Consider the following 18,564-nt stretch of genomic DNA (forward strand, 5'->3'; position numbering starts at 1 on the left):
AGCAGCAGAGAACTCCTTGATGGTTTCCAAGAAGTCAGCTACATGAAAAAACTTGAATAATTTATTCATTGTTTTCTGCACTGATTCATTGAAATTATAGTCAAGCCTGATCATGCAGTGCATATAATTTTATTTGATTTTGTCGGCAGCATCTCGATACAAGTCATCCATCTATTCCATTTACACTAACTTTACAAGGAGCTTGAATGCTGGTCATTCGCGGTTATGGGTTATGTTCTGTGCCCCGGAAACTTTTAGAGCATAAAACACTCAAAGACCATTTTGAAAACCAAGTTTTGTTTTTATTTTTTTCATAGCACTTATAAAAAACATTTGCAGCAAAATGCATTGGATTGTAAAATATCATTTCAGTGGCCCCGATGATGTGTACAAATCCCAATATTGCTAAAACAACATTACAGCATGGAAACGAATATCTCCTTAATGAAAAATAACACTCACTAACATATACTGTAAGTAACTGCTTCTGTTTCTTTATATGTTTGTAGTCACTTTTAACCCCTTCATGACAAAGCCTGTATGGGCTCACAATACATGGTTTTTTAATGGGTTTAAGGACAGCCCATTGTCCTTAAGGGGTTAAAATAGCTTCCTGTGTATGTTTTCAGAAGGGGGGGTAGAAAGATTATGTAGAAAGTGAATTAGTACATATACGTACTTGTAAACGCGTTACTGATGATGCATCTTTCACAGTTCGCTAGAGCAGTAACACTTTTTAGGCAGAATTTAGATGCAGAATACAAGTTGGATCGATTAGATTTTCTATGGCATCCTATAAACCAGTTTAAAAAGTTTGGTTCCGTAGAATACACATCATCCTTCACATCCTATTAAATTGATCCTAACGTATGTAAATATGCAGTCATATCTCCGTAAAGTGATATGTCGTGGACGACTACATTGGCACGCCACGAAATGTGCACTTGCTCCACGTGCATTCATGCGTGCTTGCAATTTTGTGAAATGTATCCGCGGAAAATAACGAGCTGCTATTTTCAAGCAGCAATTCGGCAGCTCGAAAGATCATCGCAAAGACAACATAAGGCTCGCTGGGAGCTATGATTTACTGCTACTGTTAGAAGTGGTTGCTTAAATATTTTCTATGCCATGCATTCATCCCCACAGGCCTTTGTAGAGTGTTCCAAGTCTATATTTATCTCCAAGCTTCCATTCCAATAGCAGTTATCCATGAAATGTTGGGTCCAGCAGTATACACCCTGAATCAGAATGTCATAACAAAATGCATTGCTCACTAGTTAAACTACGTTAATTCACCAAGAGCTTGTCAAAGTGTCCATAATCACATTTTCACCAAAGATATTTAGTTTACATTTAGTTATTGAAATTCAAGTTCTGTTCATTCATACAGCATGGAACTGAAAGTGACATTGTGACCGCAAAGATTAACGACACAAATTGTGTTAATGATTAGCAATTTAAGCAGCATTCAAACATATATATTCGATTCCAGATACGGCTGACCTCATTATACCAATTACTTTTCTTTTTTTAAAAAAAAGGTTCAAAAATAAGCAGCAGATCGGAATAGTCAGGTCAGGTGCATGCTGGTCATTATTTTGAAACATCAGGAGAAATGTATGGAAAATTGATATGCGTTGTTAAAACATTTTACAATTTTGTTGAAAATGTTAACGCAACAAATACTTTTAATGTAAGATTGTTAAGATTAAGATGTTCCATCCATAGATGTTAATTCTTTGGACATTCATTTTAACCACGTATTGGGCAGATGGAGTCAAGAACAGCCATTGAAGAAGAGGTTGCCGTGGGCATGCTGGAATACATGAAGGACACTACAGATGAACGAGCCATTTTGGCCTTAAAGCAGGCTTAATGTCGGACTAATCTAGCTAGTCATTGTAGGATTGTAAACCAGGGAATGCCAGCCAAAATACTTTTTCTCTGAAGGACTTCTGCTATACAGCCGGTGAGTCCAGCTTGCCTAGCCAAGCCTAAGCTCTCGATTTATGATGTGCCAGGGGACAGCTCACACACCTTCACCGGTCACAAATATATCTTGCAGCTGTTTTTTTGTTTGTTTGGGGCTCCGCCATGACATCTTTACAACAATAATGAAAACAATTCCGCCTCAATTGTGAGGCAAGGTTTCATCCGAAACTTTGAAATAGTTTAAAGCTGCAATTCAGGTCTAAAACAAAAATAGTTTATTGTCAAAAGCCTTTACCACTAAAGCCGGGCACTGCCACAAAAACACACATACACAAAGCTTTGTCTAAACAACTAAAGAAGTACATCAAAGAGAACAACAGAGCTACCCATTTTTCTCACACACACACACACATTCTACCAGAAGGACTATTCTCTAACCCCAATACTAAAGTTCACCCTAGCCAGGCAATCAGAACAAAAACATTAAATGATAACGTCACTTATAAAGGACAAACCTTATTTAAAAAAACACTGAATTAATAAAATAATTTACATATTTTTTCTATCGAGCCAAAAATGGCATTAATCATGCCTACAGCATCCGGGTTTTTTTCAACTGAGCCAAAAGCCCAGTAGAGAATTATTCATTGTCTGGTGATGATGATCTCAACACGGCACTAAGCTTTGGAAAAACTCTCTAAAGCTGAGTTGATGGAAAATGTATAATTTCTTTAAGTTACAAAGTCTGAGAATCTGTCTGTTTATTGTTCTGTCAGGGTCCATGGCTAAAAGACACCACTGCAAGTTAAGCCCTGGTTCATTGTTTGGGAATATTGATCATTATTCTCAGGAATGATCATCTAAAAGTTATTACTGAGAGCTATATAGTGATCCAGTAGGAAAGAAGCAGAAAAAAATATTCTTAAGAAACTCTTAAGTTAACAAACTCTTAGTACAACTAGTAGTCATAACAACGTATAAGATGATACCTTTTAAAGGTACCTAATATAAGAGAATGAAGGTAAAAGGTGCTGACCTACTATATATATTCTGTACTCCAAGTCATCCCAAAAAGTATTTTATTTAAATAATATTACCAATGAACATTATAATGAATATGAAAGATGAATATGAAAGATGGATAAGTGTGTATAAGATATAATGAGAAATAACAGACACCAGCTGTGATCTTGCCCATTAGAAGATAGAATTCAGCAAATTGCCAGGTCTGTTTAAGAACCAGTGGTTTTTCCACATTGAGTGCCGATTGTTTCTCATAACTAACTTAACTGATTGACGTTTGAGAAGATGTTAGAGTTTCCATTAATCATTTAGGCATTTCTTAATTAAGTGAAATTCACATTACGATCACCACATTTACCCAAGGAACCTGGAAGTTGGTAACAGAAGAACATATGGTAAACTGTTATTTGGGAAAATGTCAGCATGGAGACGATGGTGTGATTTAGAAAGTTGGCTTAAGCACATGATCACCTCTATACCTAAAATCATGCTTGTGATATAGTAGCATGTAGAAACTGAACTAACAGCCTTTCTACATATTTCTTCATAGATGAAATTTTGCCACTGTGGATGTGGTGGTTAATTCCAAAGTCTCCCTACCTTTTCCACCAACCGCTTCCATGCGCCTGTCTCCTTTCCTGCAGCTCTAAAGTCTCCTGTATACTTTCTTCTGCCTTTGCCTTTTCATAGTGTCTTCTTTCTTGATCCATGTGTCCGTAAATCAGGCCTCCAAGTGTACATCTGCAAAAACAGTGTAGCTTCCGATTGGGTAGAGGATGTTCCCAGTGCACAGGCTGGCCCGATTCATAGACACACGAACCAAGAAAAAAAGACAAAAGCAGAAGAAAGGAGATAGAAGATAGAAGAGCAAGAAAATGTAAGCTCAGAAGAAAGTAGGAATCAACGTTTTTATTAAATAACCTTGAACGAAACAATGTTAAGTGAGAACTGTATTTTATGTGAAATGCCTTTATGTTTAAGGGATTATTGATGATTTAGTATTAAGTATTTAGTATCTTGCATGATAACCCGATGTCCTGCATTTGGGTAGATGCACACTCTGGTATGCTGTGTCTTCCACAACGGAATATGGGCTGATACACATGTAGCCTCTACCCAACATACTTTGGTGTTACTTTCAGTTAATACAAGCCTTGAAGGGCATTTTAAGAAAGACTCTTCATGTTTCAAAGGTAAATGGTTATAGACGAATGTTTACATGATACTCCACATAAAGCCTGATCCATTCATCCTAAGTGCTTTCTATAAAGTTCATACCCAGGAACGCTGCTCCCCCAGGTCTCTGGGTCATTTTCCTCTTTCTCCAAGCGGAGGGTTTTTGCTCATCTCTACTTCCCCTCCACTTTCTGGGCTTAGAGAGACCTAAATAGTACATAGCTATCTCTGGCCCTCACACTGCTAGCCTTGCCTGCACACAAAGCCATTCCCCAGAAGACAGGCAAAGCTCTGGGTAGCCCTGTGAAAGTATGATAATGGTGCAAATAGACTCAATTATCCAACATGAGAATTACATTTCTAGGTGATTTTGTCCTGCTCCAAAGAAATCTGCCAGGGCAAAGTAAAGTAAATTCCAAAATAAAAATTGAAGTCTACAACTAAAAACTACAACCAATACCTTCAGCAATCAGACCTCTAATTGTCTCATTTGAATTGAAGCATTTGCAAAATGTATACTTCAATTAATAGCTATTTTTTTCTGCCACCTAATCATTATTACCAATGTTTTTCAAGCTTGACATTGGATATGTATACCGTATTTCATTTTGATGAACAGAGTAAAAGTCTGGAAACAGGTTTCTAGGCCAGCGGTTCAAAGTTTACCTTATTATTTGAGGATAATTTCACAAATAAAGTAACTGTTTGGCAGCAAATGGACAAAAACCTGTTCTTATCCTGGATTATCATGGTATCAGATTTAGCCAGGTTCTCTATTCCAAACCGTTCTTCACAGTGGAACTGGTGCATTTCTGGACTGAGGTCCTGCTCGGTCCATTAAGTATAAATGATTAAGCTGGTTCCTTTATGTTTTGTTTTTATCTTACTGGAATATACTACCAATACTCCAAAAACTGAAGGAGGATAGTTTCCACCCTTTGCCATGATTCAGCACTGCTGAATTCAAGGACCACTTCATGTGCAATGCCTTCCCTACCGTTAAATTTACCAAACTTCTGCATTTTCCTTGCTCTGTGTTACACCCAAACCACTGTGTTCATGTCAAAACCAGCATCTATAGGGTCTCTGCGCATCTGCCCATTGTTGGCACACTTTGTATGTTTGGCAGTCACTTTTTCCTCCTTTTTGACAGATTTCTCTCTGTTGTAAGTGCATTTGAACTCACTTGGAGATGGGAAGTAAAATATGCCTTTTTGTTTGCTTGCTTTTTTGGGTCTCTTAGATATCTGTGGGGTATTTTCTTCAGCCTGGAGCCAGCCAGGCTTCTCCTTCAGAAGTTTATCTCTATCTGGCCGAACGCTTCTTAGGAACTTTTTGAAGAAGTTGGTTGTAAGGGAGAGCTTTTTGTAGATGTCCTGGGATTTATAGTTGCTCCGTAGATTGCCGCTCCTATCTACTTTTTTTTCTAACTCTGGCAAATCTAACCAGTTACCAACAAGATCTGCAAAGATGTTGTCTCCCAACACAAGAGGTTGTCTGTTTCGGCTTTGGGACATGAGAGAAGATGTCCAATCTTTTGTTTCTTCAAGAAATGGCTCATCCATACAGTCTTCTTGATCAAGAGGGACACTTGTAAAATCTGTAGGATGCTGGCTGTGAAGATCTACTTTCTTGAGTTGCTGTTCATAAGTAGGCAAAGTCAACGCTGCAGATGAAACGGCAGAGGAGGACGTGAATCTTGTTTCCATCTCATCTTGAATTGATAGTACTTGATGACCTTGTCTTGCACCTGGCATAGACACAGACCTGGGAGAGCTTCTAGCACAAGACCCTCGGCTGGAATCCAACGATCTGTTGTCTAGACGTTGCCCATCTGCCATTGGTTTTTCAGTCTGTTGGCTGGGCTTGTGCCTGGCCTCAGAAGCTTCCCATCCATTTTGGCAACGTTGATTCTGTTGCAGAATTTGATTTGGTTCCCTGGAAATTTCTAGTTGCTCTAGAGCAGTCTGGACTTGGAGGAGTTTCAGTTCCTGCAGTGCTCCCATCATAGAGTTCATCTGCTCTTGCAAGTCTTCTCCAACTTCTTTCATTGACAGCTGTGGAAAATAACAGAAAAGTTGCAGTTAAATATGTCCCAAATATTTGGGTACCTAGAATGCAAATATATACTCAATACAATGCAAAGGTATACGCAATATCATTTCCCTTTGTAATTAGTAAATGCCTGTGTGCATACATATGTGTGTAAATTTGTACACACATTATTATTAAATATTAAAGATATAACAAGCCCGTTGTAACTGTTTTTGTAGCAAAACTAGTAAAGTCAGCTTTGGACATCAACTGATAAATCACATGCATCCAGCCACGATGATAAGCATGGGCGCAGGTAAAGGTAAGTCTGAAATGCTGTCGGTCACTGTCAATGGTGCTCAATGGCCAGTCTGTGCCTACCTGCAATACTCAACCTAATGATTAACTCCTTATGCCTGTATTAATGTTGTCAAACCCCTTCTTAATAATTTGCTGTTCGGAATGATTTGACTGTCCTCAGAACAATTTGTGCCATCATAGATTATACATAGGTGGGAAATATAATGGTAACCTAAACTGTCTAGGGCTATAAGGCAGTATATGTGATCAGCCAGCAAGGGGTCATCAGAGATCCCAGCAGGATCCTACTGGATCTTCACGTAAAAGAAGAAGTGCTTCTAGTTTTGTCAGAGTTGACAAATGCCCAAATGTATGTTTATATTATAAACAGTTCAGGTGTGCTAGTGCTTGTTACACTAAAGCTGTTGATTCCCGCTGACAAGGGAGAGCCCCAATCTCCCGGCATTGTAAAACGTGTAGGGTGTACTATTATGTCCTGAATTTGGGCCAGTATTTGAAGGAGCCAATAGAAAGTCCTTATTGTTGAACTGTTTAATGGACCAAATGCACTATATCAATATGACTTAGTATGCTTTGTAGTAGCTCTTCTACTTATTTGTGATGGAATGGTGGAGGTAAGAGAATTGTCTATAGTCATTGTTTCCTTTATTGCACTCCCCATATGAATGCAAGCTTTGCTGCCTATTTTAAAGTGTTCAGAAACAAGGTCACGTTTATGGTCTATTTTAGTGAACATGGAAAAGTGCATTTGAGGTTCTCAGTAAGCACTCATGTTTCAGGCCCTCATTCCTTCCTTCCTCTTTTCTCTCTTTGCCATTTGTTATCAGATATTAGATTACAAACCTAAGATGAGACATCTTACGATCAATACATGCTGACAACTGCCCGGGGTTTCAATATGCTAAGCCTAGGGTTGCAGCTTCAAGAGAAGGATTTTCAGATGCAGATGTTTTGTACATAAATTAGAAAAAATGATAGATAGGTAGATAGATAGATAGATAGATAGAATATATTATTTTGTGAAGCCTTGTTTTCAGCATAATGAATCAATTACAAGGTATTGTAAACCTTAATTTTATCATGGTTTAATAAATATCCCCCAATATAAGTAGTCTATAGCTAACGTTCAAATCATGAATCTGCACCCATTGTTGCCTTTTATAGCACAATGTAGAGGAAATGTTGCTTAATTTCCTAGAGCAACAGATCATCGGGGTTAAGTGGCATTTACATTTCTTAACCGCTCCATTTCTAGGTTTCACTCAAAGCATTCACCTTTATTGGCATTATGAGTTTAGGTAATACACATGCTACATTTTGCTGTACTGATTCCTTACAAATAGTGTTCCTAATTATCACTATGAAAAATTAAAGAATAGAACATCCACTACCTTGTCCCCTTTTTATATATCTATATATTCCAAACAAAACATCACCAGCATTGATAACGTTCATTCTCCCACTTGTTTATTGATGAGCACACGCAAGGTCTTGCGCACGCCGAGGAATACATGTAAATGTCTACCAGGACCGCAGGGAAACACGTGGATGACCTTAACTGCACCCAATGCCACAATCTCCCAAAAAAAGTAAATGGATTGTGATCACGATTGTTGAAGATCAGCACCGGCAAATACCACTCCAACCTCCACCAAAGCAGCCATAAATATGGATGACAGCCATGTCAAATCCAAATGTGAACAAAATTGAACCTTGCCCTCTGATTTATAGGAGATCAAATCCTGGACCTTTTCTTCCCAAACCATGTCAATGGTCATGTGTTTTGTTCTCTGCCATCAAACGAACACTGACCTAATTTCCATTTGAGATGTCATGCCGTCCTACATTTAGTGTTGTATACTGTATGTAAAAGCTCAGGAAAGCAGCTTTAAAATGTTGGTTGCTAAAAGTAGTGCTATACACTGCATGTAGATCAATGCCTCGGTGTATCTTCCCTTCTACACGTATGTCCACTCTTGGATGAAAATATAAACCAGTGAACTTAGAAGCACTCACTCATGATAATGGCTGGTTGTCCATTTTGCAAATTAAGGTGTTTGTTCCTCTGTGTTTACGGACATCTTCTCCCCATGATTCATTTGTTCTGATAACAGTAATGCTGGCTGTCATTATCCTGCTAGATTAAGACAAAGCCAGAGCGCTTAACCCCTTCTCACCCGAGCCACGCCAAGCCTTCCACTGCTTAGGATCCTGTCACAACTTTCTAAATGAAATAGTCAATGTAAAAGATTTGATTGCAGTACTCATAGCGCCCAATGGTTCTTGTAGCAATGGCTCCTATCGGCTGTTTTAGTGGGTTTGGGGCTTTGATGTACGATTAGGGTTTTAGGTTAGTACTTCAGGCTGAGGAGCCCTAGACTACAAAGATACCAAGGCAACAGCAAGTAAAAAGACACCAGTAAATGTATGGAATAGAATAAACAATTCTGTATTTGCTGATTTTTTTTTGGTAATTTGGTAGAAAGTCTTTTCTGAAGCTGCAAACACAGAGATCAGTGGTGGGAAGTATAGCCGCATTGAACAGGTTAATAAGCTTTGACACGCACGGTGATGTCATGGGGCAGGATGGCAGAAAGCCAGCTCTAATACCCATTCATGAACAGCTCAGCACGTGCTGCCCCTTCATTAGCTGTCCGACTCCCTCCTGTCACAGGGCTAAGTAAGAACGGCGCAGGGACTGGCTGAGAGCAAGATCTGTAGCCATATGCCAAGTGCTTGCATCCCAGGAACCACAGTATGTACCAATGCATTAACTTTAGCTCAGGAGGGAGGACAGAAATGAGCACGGTACCCCGTGCATATGTACTCAGCGGGGCTTGTCTGTCAACTATCCAAAGCAACAATTTTAGAGACAAATCGGAGGAAGGAAGTGAGCAAAGAGTCTATTGTGCCAGCAAGTACCTACGTATTAGCCCTGATTAACGTTATTGTTTTGAGTATTTTCTGCTGCCACAGTACCATTGATAATGCTCGCACTTTTGTGTGACACAAATAAGTTTAAGGAATATATTAATTTCCTGTCCAAGGATTTTTCACTGTATGATCATATTTTCTCCAAATAATGTACTCATTTATTCTAACTTTAAAACAAAATCAGTTACAAATGCCTTGCATCATTTATTCTTTAAAGGTATATAAATAAAAAAAAATTTTTTTAATGTATTTAACACATTTCACTAGCTATTTTCTAACATGTACCGGTAAATCTACTAAATTTAACCATTAAAAGGTAACTTTCCAATAATATTTTTAAATGTAATTTTTTATTGCGTATTGATCATACAATTATATACAGATCTCAGCCCCATATATGCGGTAAGCGGTAAGTTTGATGACCAATTAAAATTGCGCTAAAACCTCTAAACCTAACAGGTCTCCATTAATAAATAGTACTCCAGGACCTCTATTGTAAAAGTACTCCAGCTTGGGTTAAGGTGACCACATTGAACCTTTTTTCCAGGAGATGTGCTGTATACTTTTTTACGTGTTGATGACAGGGATGTCTAAAGTGCTGTTCTGCAGTATGAGGGATGTATAAACTTACAGAAGGGAATCGGTTATACTTTACATGTGCTGGTCAACAAAATGTATATAACGTAAAAGCCACGCAAGAGATTTCCCTGTTCTGGCCCAGAGTCCAGGAGAAGGTGGTCTTCGGGGAGACTACAGAGCAAACCCATTGAGTGTTCCCAGGTATCGGAATAAGTAATGTGTATATGTTCTGGAAACATGGCTTATCCAGACACCTTAGTACTTTGTAACCTGTGGATGGTGTTAGACAAAGCTGCTCAATCAAACTAAAAACGCATATGTGGCCTATTATAGCTACATTTACTGCTAGTCACAACATACACAATCTCCTCATTCTTAAAAGAACAAGTTGGTTCTGAAATTCTGGCTGTTATTTTTTTACATGTTGGTCTGTAGATGCCTCATGTCAGACTCAATAGTTTCCAAGTATGAACCAAGCTTATTCTAGTGGCAAATGTTTTAAAACAGTGCATATTGCCCTGCAGCGATAAGTAGTATCAGCTTACCAGGTACCGTAAACACCCTGCCCCATGAACTTGGGATCACTATTACGGAAAAAATAATCTCCTTTTCATTTTCTCACAGGTTTAAAGTGATATTGAAATCTGAAACACAAAAAAAATAAAATGTGCTTCATATTACATCTCTTACTTCCTCGCTGTACTTTCCTTATGTACCTCACTTTAGTTATTACGTTCTTCTCTGGCATGCTAGGGAGCATGCGTAGTGCACAAAGACCATTGCTTGCATATGCAATTTGGAATTTTAAGTGAAACAATCTAAATTTCCCCGCACGTTCCAGTTTGTACTACCTGGGAACGCTCCAGGTTTGACCCAGAGTCTCCAGGTGAATCACTGCTTCACTTGGTCACGTTCCTTTTTCTCCAAGCAAGGGAATAACATTTATCCATTTTCACTTCCACAGCATGGGGTTAGCCCAGTGTGTGCCTCCACCCAAACCCAATTCTCAAGAAGAAGAGCTCCAGGAGGCCCACCAAGAGAAGACGCCAGGTATGCTGTTTACACAATCAGACCAGATTAATATTGGGTTACAATGCTATAGAACAATTTATGTGGATTTACAAAAACTAGAAATAAAATTGGAACTTAAAACTTTTTGCTGCTGAGACTTCCTCTACTATTTAAAGTTGATGTTCTTGCTGTTCTTGGTGAGTCTTTCTTAGGCTTATGGTGATATCGGTGAGATTCTGTATGTGATGACGGTAAAAAAAATACCTTTTGTTCACTTAAAAAGGTTTAAAAGGAGCTACCAAACAGTGGATAAATTGACACCTGATCCTGGACAAACTCTAAACCGTTCAGCAGCTAAGGACTGTATTAACCATTATGTTCAAACTTCACCATACCTGGACTGGTCGATGTTGAACTATAGAAGATGTACACAGTGTTGTGCAATGGGCAACCAGGTCATAAGTACTCTAACAAATAAAAAAGTGGATTCACAGAACTAAAAGTGTGCTTGCAATCTATTCTCTTTTCTCACTAAACAACTATTAAATTTAATCTTAGACTGCTGGATGTCACTGAAAAGCTTGGTCCAGATGTCTTCTTTTTAGTCCTAAATAAACCAGATGTTTTCACAGGAAGCCATAACACAATCTGAGAAAGGAAGAACACGGAAGGACCAGCTGTTGCTGACACATACCAACCACTGTCTGCCCTGGGATGAAATCACCCCCTCCCCGAAACATTAACACTTTCATGCTTATTATATCTGGTCATAACAAAGAAAGCAGCTGAGGAAGTATGCGTGACTTGCACTAATTCAAGTTGTATGTATTTCCTTAGATGCTTCTAGAAAGACTTCAGACCTTTGCCATAACATTTCTACCATAACTTTCATCCTTTCTGATACGGATGATAGCTAAGTCTCGGAATCTGAGAACTGCTGCTACAAAAAGTTTCCTTTTTAACAACACAAATCGCTAATATTATAGGTTCTATAGCCCCAATTACAGAGCCATTTAAAATTAAGTAATTGTCATAAAATACACTTTAAAAGTGACAATTTTCTCCCTGTATTCTGATAATCATATGGAAGCCTGTTGTGGGAAATTAGCATCCTAGATGTGTGAAATACACTTTTTTGACCTCAATAGGACTAAAAGGTTAAAGCTGTTTTCCAAAGATGCAACCGAAGCTGCTGCAGCACGTATGTCCACAATGTTAGACTAACGGGTCAATCATCTGTGCCTGGAGGCAGGAGAGTCATCAGGTTTTGGCCACAAGGAACACCTGGAACCTGGATTTGTAGGCATCATTTTACAAACAGCCCAGTAACATAACATCTGTCTGCTTCTAGTAACCTTATTTTGGAGTTTTGTTTGAAGATTCTTATCACTTCTTGTCCGTCTCAGCTATTTCTCTAAAACAGTCAATTGCTTGCATCTAAGACTATATAGTCTCAGACTATATCAAACAGATCAAAGACAGAGAGCTGCATGTTTTAGAGGCCATTACGCAGTATAGGCAGCTGGCCTTTTTTCAGGGATACCTGGGATCCTGTGATATAATACTGGTGGTGTCATGTCACATGACCTTCTACCTACTCTATTTGTGTATGCACAGGGTCTAACTTGGACATTGGACATACAGAGCCGTTGGCAGTCCTGATAACAGAGACAACTGAAAAGTAGGACATAACCCTAGATGTTCTGCCTGTTCTCACAAATTCAGGGCTGTTAGCAGCTATGACCGTACATAGAGCTCGGCACCATTTATCTGCATGTACAGAATAAATGCCCCCTCTCTTGAAAGAATTGAAAGTTATTTATTACTACTTTACTTTCCCTGGTCCAATGAAACACAATCAGCGTTTCTTTCTTCAAAAGGTTGGACAGCACTTCTGTAGCACATCACTTTTGACCTGTGAGAAATGTTACATGCTTTCCTGTGTGTATAGGGCGTGGAGGCAGCCGACACATGTCAACACTACAGAACCCGGTCATAGAACCAAAGAGCTTTGTCTAGCCTAAAAAGGAATACACAAGGAGATGTTTGAGAGGCAAATAAAGAGACAGTGAAATATAATAAGGGTGTGTGTAAAAATAGTAGTCTGTTTGTGGTAGCGGTTCCCACAAAATAAATCTTTTCAGCAAATGACCGGGATATAGTCCTACAGTAATAGAGACAAGAGTCCCATATATATATTATTAGTTATTGGTTTATATCAACATCATAGCCAGTAGCACAGAACAGTAGATATATGTATATAAATATGTATATATATATATATATATATATATATATATATATATATATATATAATTGACATTTCGGGTATCTCCACATCATTGACTTAAATATGAATTATTTATTGATGGAGCTGTATGGTTCACTAGTCTGTCCCTTTAACTGGAGTTTCTTTATAGTGTTATGATCACACTTTCTACATTTCCTTCCTGCTAGTTTGTCAAATGGATCTTTGACTGAGAGACAGATTAGGGTTACTTAATACTTTATCATTGTATTACGCTTGAAAGGTTTGAACAATTTTCAACTGGATAAGTTTAAGTATATATGTAAATGGAGTCTTGAATATTTTTGGTTTTCACTTATCCATTTTATAGCAGATGGGACAGGGCAGTAAATCTCCTCCTTATTCAAACATGCAAAAAACAGAATAGAAAATAGAATATATTAAGTAAACATTATATTTCACTTTCTATTAAAAAGCTCCAATTAACACTGATAGGAAATATACATCAGCCAATAAAATATTCTATAAAATGCCTTTTTTGTATAGTTACGCTGCATATCAACACTTCACAGTGGGGGAAATCATGGTTTATAATTCTTGCTACAAACAAAAGGGGCTATATGTTAAGTGGGTCAAATCAGCGTTCAGCTCTTATCACAGGAACGGAAGCTCCGTTTAGCTGCTACCATCAAAATCGTGTTCTGCTTTTATGCAAATCACTAGAGACTTGGAGACTTAATTAAACCCTTAATACTATATGCAAATCCAGAGGCTTCACCGCTGTGCAACTAAGGGGCATGTCAGAGCCTGTTCATCACCTCAACACCATGGAATTGCGAACAAAGGATGGAGATCCTTGAGGCAGTTTAACCCTAGATTTGTATTACAGTGCACTGTTATTACTGTTTATTCATCGCATATGTTTTTCGCTGTATAATATGAAAGCGGAATTACCGTATGGAATGACCTAAAATTAAAAATGGGTCAAATAACGTCTATTAGGTATAGTATACACAAAAAAAATAGTGCAATAAGATTAAAATTTTGATCTAAATGCAATAATAATTATAAGGTCAGAATTTCTTTTTGAAAATCCAATATTATTATACAAATATTCACGCACAACATGCCGTTCACAGGTAAGTACAGAATTAACTGTACAATCACTCCCCACACTACAATTTTTCCATAGGGTTGTCCACTTAAAGGTAGGGTGAAAGTAAGAATACTCTCAGGAGGAAGGCATCACCTACATGATTCCAACTAGGTTAAAGCAAAGGAGCGGAAAGCATAGACTAGACTTGGTGGAACGAAAAATAACATCTATCCATAATTAGGTCATGCCAAAATAAAAATATAAGCAAACATTCAATATCAATGATGTTACCTTCATGGGTAGTATTCAGTAACTCAAACTAACTGGTGGAGACTTTCATTATGTCATTGACTGTGGTACACATTTTTAACGGCATTTACAACTTTTTTACCAGCTGGGGACAGAGGGCCACTTGTTCTTATACAAGGAGATCCTGGAAATACCGTATGTACCATTGTTGTAACACTGAAAAAAACATTAATGTCCAAAATGCCAAACAATCCATGAAATGTTGCCATATATTTCGCATTTTTAATTTCCTATGTGAAATAATAAAACTGTGTGCTAGCATTGTATGTAACATGTTGTACAGCATGAGATCTCAATTATCTTTAAATGCAATCAACTCATAAAAGCAAATCACTATATGTTTCTTAATTGAGAATATAGTAGTTTTATACCCAAAACCACATGTCAGTATCTGACATGGCTTTACTCCCATGTGTTGTCACTAGTTTGCAAATAAAAAGAATGGTGATAATAAATCATTTACTATTACTTGTATCCATATTGGCTGTTGAGTATCTGTCTATCTATCTATCTATCTATCTATCTATCTATCTATCTATCTATCTATCTATCATCTATCGATTGCTGTATTCAGTTACTAAGGCTTCATTCATGGTTAGTTTTCCTTTAAGGTGGTCTGGTGTCATTTTGTGGCACAATCTGCATAACTAATTACTTCCCTTGCATTGAACAACCCTCCGTTCTCCTCTCATTGTAAGCTTGTCAGCTCATCAACTCATGTTATCACGTGTCCAGTGTTGGATAACTTACACGCATGTTCAGGTTGGCAGGGGAGCTGGATTGTGACATCATATGTATGTGTCCCCTATCTGTAGATGGACAAATGCCCTAAATTATTACGATTGTCCACTTTAAATATTTCCTAATGATTAAAGGTCTTTTACTGTAGAACATCGAGAAGCTTACCGTGTAGTTAAGGACATGCAAGAGTGCACCGTTTTTAAGCAAGAGTTGTAACGATTAAATAGAAATATGTCTCTTGGGTCTATAAATTTATACCAGGTTAAGACTTCTGAGAAGACAATTACTAGTGGTGGGTAAGCAGTGGTGGGTAAGTCACTTTCAGACCAAAGGAATGGATGGGAAAGTCGTCTGCTATCTGTGGGGCCATTGTGCATGGGAATGCCCTGCTATAGCAGTTGTTGTGTCTCATTACAATAGACACAGAATATTCTGTCACCGTGTTTATGTTTCACTAGACTACTGCTCTGTTATACAGCCTCTTCCGGAACAGGTGACCTAAGTACATGGAAGAGTGTAGTAACAGGCATCATGTCATTGTTCCCACAGGCGGCTAGTGAATAGCCAGCTTTATTTGCCCAAATGAACATTTATTACTCAGGATAGCCATATGCTTATCCCATGCATGTTTGGATCCCTTTACTGTATTACATCTACCACTTCTTCTGAGAGGCTGTTCTGCTTACCCACCACCCTTTCAGTGAAGTAAGTAGTTAGTAGTAGTTTAGACACACAAGGCAACTACCTACTGGCATTGGAAGACTAGATAACAATATTATAGAGACAAAGCTAGAAGGCAAGAATCTCAGCATTTCACAATATCATGTGTCTGAAATCTTCAGAATGTCTTAATTCCTGTTATTTTTTAACTTCATTGTTTTACTATATGAACAAAATAAACTATACTTTCGACAGTTCGGCTGTTGACGCGCCAACTGTGTAGACACAGCACAGCATAGGGTCGGGAAGGGCATGAGTTGAGTTTACAGATTATTTTAAGTTCCCTTCAGTGCAATGAAGAGGTGTTCCAGTAGAGGAACACCTCCAGCAAATGAACTGTGAATCAGGAACAGGATCAAGACAACCATTCTTCCTTGATTATGGTGACAAAAGCTCTCCAATGTACAAAGCGCATCAATAAATAAATGCATTTTCTTCTGCTTGCTGTGTTCTGTATAGCGGAGTGCTTTAGGCACTTTTGAGACACCAAAAGAATTAAATATCGTTAAATATTAAAATAATTAAATATAAGCTATAACTCCTTTCCTGCCCTCCAACGGTTTCTTTGTTATTGAAGAAAATATCATTTAAAGAGACAGTTTTACTGAAATATGTCCCCACAGCGTCAGATTGATTAGTAAAGATTGCTCTTTCATTTGATCAAACTTACTGGACTTTCATCAAAATATGTTTTTGAGAGCATTTTGATTTTTAATCAGGACATAGATGTCATTGCCCATGAGCTCATTATACTACCCTCAATATGTTTAAGCACTATATAGTCTAACATACTTGGGGCTAAAACCTAGAATTTACTGTACAAACTTTTTTGTACAACTGTTAATAGTGCTACTAATTATGTCATGTAAAACAGTGATGGAACATATAAGGTGGGAAGTGGTGCCCATGTGAAATGCCTCAGGTCCTGGCAACTCTGTACTTGTCTTGTAAAACCTTCTGGCCTGGGCGACAGGTACAGCTGAGTTGCCCCAGCCCCTTGATAAATAGCACACACCAGTATACAAAGTCAATATATCACACACACACATATCACACCCTTATGCTAAAACATACTCCATCATACCATGCTATTGATAACATCTCACTACCTTTACATGATACTACCTCAAACCACACTACCTCACACATCACATCTGACTGACGTAAACATCACGTCTCGCTAAATCACACATCTCACAAGCTTACCTTGCTTGGACTGCCCTCTGAGGTCACGTAATGTTACGTGACCTCATTGCATTTCACCTCCGAGACCGGGTCAGTCCAAGTCTAACTCTCCCGTTTTAAGAATTTTGCCCCCTGGGCCAGGCCACCCCTGACACGTAAAGTGCTGCCCTGTGGTATGTGGGTCGTATTCAGACACAGAAAAGAATCAATACTCAGCAGGACAATATTGGAGAAAAATCACAAAATGTTCACATTTGACACTTAGTTCTATTGTGCTGTAGTACACTTAGTTCATTTTTTACTGTAGTTATAAAAATGGTTACATTTTAGATTTAGAAGGGCCACGAAATGGATTTTTACTGAATGTTGAAGTTGTTACAAATATGCATTAATTCATGTTTGTCTGATTTTTGGTCTGTTTTACACTATGTCTCCTATATTTTACTGTAAAAAATTAAATAATGTGTTTCCTCAGTCCTTGGGCAGCACAGGGGTGTTGGGGTACAGGGGTATATATATATATATATAAATATATATACTTTGCACTTTGGTATTTTCATTCAGAAATGTTCAGATTTACGAAGATTTTGCTTTCTGATACTGCCTGATTTTAAATGTACACCTAATAATAATAATTATTGTTTAGCAATAACTGTATCCAAGGGTACAACAATAAAAAGATAGATATGGAAAATCTGACAGAACAACCTCAGAATAAAAAAAAATGATTAAAAACAAACCAAATTTATTCCAGCTAGTTTACCACATCATTTAAGTTAATTTGCACATTTTACAATCTATTGGATATCCTACTTCTAAACTTGTAAATTGTACCCCTAGACCTTTAAACTTTATACCTGAGTTCATTGCCTTCCACGAATCACTTACCAATTCCTGTTTTAGCTTGAGGATGTACTGATCCATGCTTTTTCTCTTTGTGCTTACTTGTTGAAGTCCATTTACTCGGTTTTGATAGTCTCCAAACCTGAAGGATCCGGCATGGATAAAGGTTGCTACAGCCTTGCGTACGTCATATATATACAAACTGGTTCCCCCTGATACTAAAGCTTTGCAGTTTACGGAAACCTAATGTACAGGCAGGGATTCAGTGGTGTGCTCCGCATTGGGAGCCGGGAATATGGGAAAAGAGATCCTCAGCACAGCTCGCTTAGCCAGATCTGACAACTGCACTTGGAAAAGTGCTCTCTGAACAGCCAGTCCTTCCCAAGGCTGTGAATAATACACTAGGATATAG

At 38.1% G+C, this 18,564-nt stretch overlaps 1 protein-coding gene across 1 annotated transcript; it reads right to left on the reverse strand.

The window, feature by feature from the left end:
* Nucleotides 1-5,059: 5,059 nt before the first annotated feature.
* On the reverse strand, nt 5,060-18,320 carry INKA2 (inka box actin regulator 2). Its single transcript, XM_053457569.1, has 2 exons — nt 18,198-18,320; nt 5,060-6,188 (listed from the first exon to the last, which is right to left on the reverse strand). The coding sequence occupies exons 1-2, from the start codon at nt 18,231-18,233 to the stop codon at nt 5,169-5,171; spliced, it is 1,056 nt and encodes a 351-aa protein (XP_053313544.1). The 5' UTR covers nt 18,234-18,320; the 3' UTR covers nt 5,060-5,168.
* Between the last annotated feature and the right edge of the window lie 244 nt (nt 18,321-18,564).

The sequence above is a fragment of the Spea bombifrons genome, chromosome 2, assembly GCF_027358695.1.
Source record: "Spea bombifrons isolate aSpeBom1 chromosome 2, aSpeBom1.2.pri, whole genome shotgun sequence".
In the NCBI taxonomy this organism is placed as follows: domain Eukaryota; kingdom Metazoa; phylum Chordata; class Amphibia; order Anura; family Pelobatidae; genus Spea; species Spea bombifrons.

Excerpts from the sequence above, each read along its gene's own strand:
- INKA2 (XM_053457569.1), bottom strand. The coding sequence starts at position 18,233 with ATGGATCAGTACATCCTCAAGCTAAAACAGGAATTG. Across the intron at positions 6,189-18,197 it reads TCAAGCTAAAACAGGAATTG|CTGTCAATGAAAGAAGTTGG; the intron begins GTAAGTGATTCG and ends TATTTTCCACAG.